The 2,824-nt window shown below is 55.7% G+C and overlaps 2 protein-coding genes across 2 annotated transcripts; both read left to right on the top strand.

The window, feature by feature from the left end:
• Positions 1-849: 849 nt before the first annotated feature.
• Positions 850-2,002, top strand: DACRYDRAFT_52880 (carbon-nitrogen hydrolase; the record flags this gene model as incomplete). Its single annotated transcript, XM_040775137.1, has 5 exons — positions 850-1,323; positions 1,374-1,396; positions 1,442-1,594; positions 1,644-1,715; positions 1,765-2,002. 5 exons carry the CDS (start codon positions 850-852, stop codon positions 2,000-2,002), a joined length of 960 nt encoding a protein of 319 aa, XP_040628470.1.
• Positions 2,003-2,061: 59 nt separating this feature from the next.
• On the top strand, positions 2,062-2,633 carry DACRYDRAFT_22650 (uncharacterized protein; the record flags this gene model as incomplete). Its single annotated transcript, XM_040772906.1, has 1 exon — positions 2,062-2,633. A coding segment is annotated over exon 1 (206 nt), but the record flags the coding sequence as incomplete, so codon positions are not given.
• Between the last annotated feature and the right edge of the window lie 191 nt (positions 2,634-2,824).

Here is a 2,824-nt window from a genome sequence, read left to right as displayed (position 1 = left end):
GATTCTCTTTCCGCGGTGTCACCCTCTATGGCCTGTCAATATCATTTCCATGCGGTACTCTGCTCAATCGGAGCAAACGATCTTCATGCTCTCAAGAGGTACCCGGTCATGTTGACGGCACCTGTCATACCTGAAGGTAATGCTTCTGTACTCTTGGGCGATTCCAGGCCTGCCCCGAACCCTCTCCCGAACCCCCGTGTTGCGGGTGCCGACACAAGCCAGCGCCCTACGATGAACCCTACCCCGAACCCACGAAGCAGAACCCCAAGACCTACCCCGAACTCTATCCCGAACCCCCCTGTCTTCACCTTCCCGGCCTCCTATACTTTTCCTTCTTATTGGCCTCAAAAGTACACTCAACGCTAACATTGTCCCACCCGCTCAAAATCAGCATCTGGGGCCCTGAACCTGGGCCTAGGAGCACTGAAGCGACCGCATTCGTCACTAGGGTGAAGGAACGGGGCGGGGTTTTTCTGCGGACTGGACATTGCTGTCACTCGCCACTCGCCCGTGGCTGGCGCCTATCGCTACATCCCCTGCTGTGCAGCTGATGATCTTGTCGATGACGCAGCATCTGCAAGACGTCCTTTATCCTCGGGCTCCACGGAGCCGAGTGGGGGGGCGGGGGGGCGGCATCACCGAAGAACTCGAACGGCTGAAGATACGCACGTGAATTCCTTTTTTGAATCGCTTTCTTGATCATCAAGGCTCATGGGCGTATTGTGTGTGTGGCAAGTGTACGCCTCATTCTCGGCAATTGCCGAGAATGAGGGCACGTATGACGTCATCTCGTCATCATTCCCATCACCTCCACCATACCTTCCCTCTCTCATCTTCTTTATGTTCACCATGACCAAGTCGCTCATCGCCGTCGCCCAGGTTACCTCCCGCCCCACACCCTCCGAAACACTGCCACACATTCTTCCTCTCCTTGCCCAAGTCTCCGCTAGAAATGCTTCCATCCTCTTCCTTCCCGAAGCGGCAGACTACATCTCCCCCACACCCAAGGCCGCTGCTTCCGTCCATGCTCATCCACTGGACAAAGGGAAGAACCCCTTTCTAGATTCCCTCCGAGCTGGAGCGAAAGAACACAAGCTTTGGATCAACGTTGGCCTACATGAGCGCAGCACCGACCCATCCCGTTGCTGGAATACAAGCGTCGTACTCGACACGGAAGGGAAGATAAGGGGCGTTTACAGAAAGGTACATCTGTTCGATGTCGATTTGCAGGATCGGGGAGGGCCGAAAATCTTGGAGAGCAGTACTACGGTCCCGGGAGAGGTGATCGTCGACCCCGTGCAGACACCCGCTGGACTGGTTGGAGTACGCTCTCTTCTGACACGTCTCTTGCTGGCTAGCTGACAGCCTTCCAGCTGCAAATATGCTACGACCTACGGTACGTGCTCTCTCGTTCTGTCCTTATCCTTCTGATGGTTTGTAGGTTCCCAACCCCACCCACGCTCCTATACCCACGACCACACATCCTCACTTACCCAAGCGCATTCGCCCTCTCCACCGGGCCCGTACACTGGTCCCTCCTCCTCCGCGCCCGAGCCGTAGAACAACAATGTTATGTTGTCGCCTCGGCACAAGTGTATGTCCCATCGTTGTGATCATGGTAGGTGGGCCGCTGATTGGGGCAGTGGCGAACACTTTTCGGGTAGGGCGAGTTGGGGGCAGACGTTGGTGGCTTCCCCCTGGGGTGAAATCCTGGGGTACGCCTCCCGTTGCGCAAGACGTACCATCGCTAATGTACTCGACTAGTGAACTCCCCTCAACAAGTCCTACAAACCGCGTTCCCGAGGCCGAACTACTTTTCGTCGAGATCGACACCTCTGCTGTGGATAAGGTGAGGCAGGAGATGCCTTTGGAAGCGAGTAGGCGGAGGGCGGAGTCGACGTATGAGGAGGCAAGGAAGAGGCGGTTGGGGAAGGTTGAAGAGGAAAGGAGTGGGGTGGATACCCTGGAAGAGAGAGAGGGGGAACAAGTTGGGAGTATTTAATTGGAACTTATTAGATGTTTGTCTTTTCTGTGAACAGATGTATTAGATCTGTGAAGCGTCGAGAATCTTAGATACAAATGCTTTTCTGCATCTACTCAGCCAGCGGCTTCCACAGCCTGCAGACTACGACCCCCATCATCCCACAGGCTGCTGGCGAAACTCGTGCCCCTCACCGGTTCCTCTCACAAATCCACAGTACTCTTGTCATTCTTCCATCGACTCCTCGTGGATTGGGTTGTGTGTACGATTCTGTTTCATCCACCAAGGCCGGAATATGTTGTGAATAGGCAAGACCTTGCTGAGGACGGTCGAATACGGGACCTTCGGGCGATCGCGGCACGCCGTGCTTCGCAAAATGGTCTTGGAATCCAGGTATGGAGAGATAGGCGCCAGCCACGGGCGAGTGGCGAGTGACAGCAATGTCCAGTCCGCAGAAAAACCCCGCCCCGTTCCTTCACCCTAGTGACGAATGCGGTCGCTTCAGTGCTCCTAGGCCCAGGTTCAGGGCCCCAGATGCTGATTTTGAGCGGGTGGGACAATGTTAGCGTTGAGTGTACTTTTGAGGCCAATAAGAAGGAAAAGTATAGGAGGCCGGGAAGGTGAAGACAGGGGGGTTCGGGATAGAGTTCGGGGTAGGTCTTGGGGTTCTGCTTCGTGGGTTCGGGGTAGGGTTCATCGTAGGGCGCTGGCTTGTGTCGGCACCCGCAACACGGGGGTTCGGGAGAGGGTTCGGGGCAGGCCTGGAATCGCCCAAGAGTACAGAAGCATTACCTTCAGGTATGACAGGTGCCGTCAACATGACCGGGTACCTCTTGAGAGCAT

Source organism: Dacryopinax primogenitus, assembly GCF_000292625.1.
Source record: "Dacryopinax primogenitus strain DJM-731 SS1 chromosome Unknown DACRYscaffold_10, whole genome shotgun sequence".
Lineage (NCBI taxonomy): Eukaryota > Fungi > Basidiomycota > Dacrymycetes > Dacrymycetales > Dacrymycetaceae > Dacryopinax > Dacryopinax primogenitus.
This window is presented reverse-complemented; position numbering and strand designations above follow the sequence as displayed.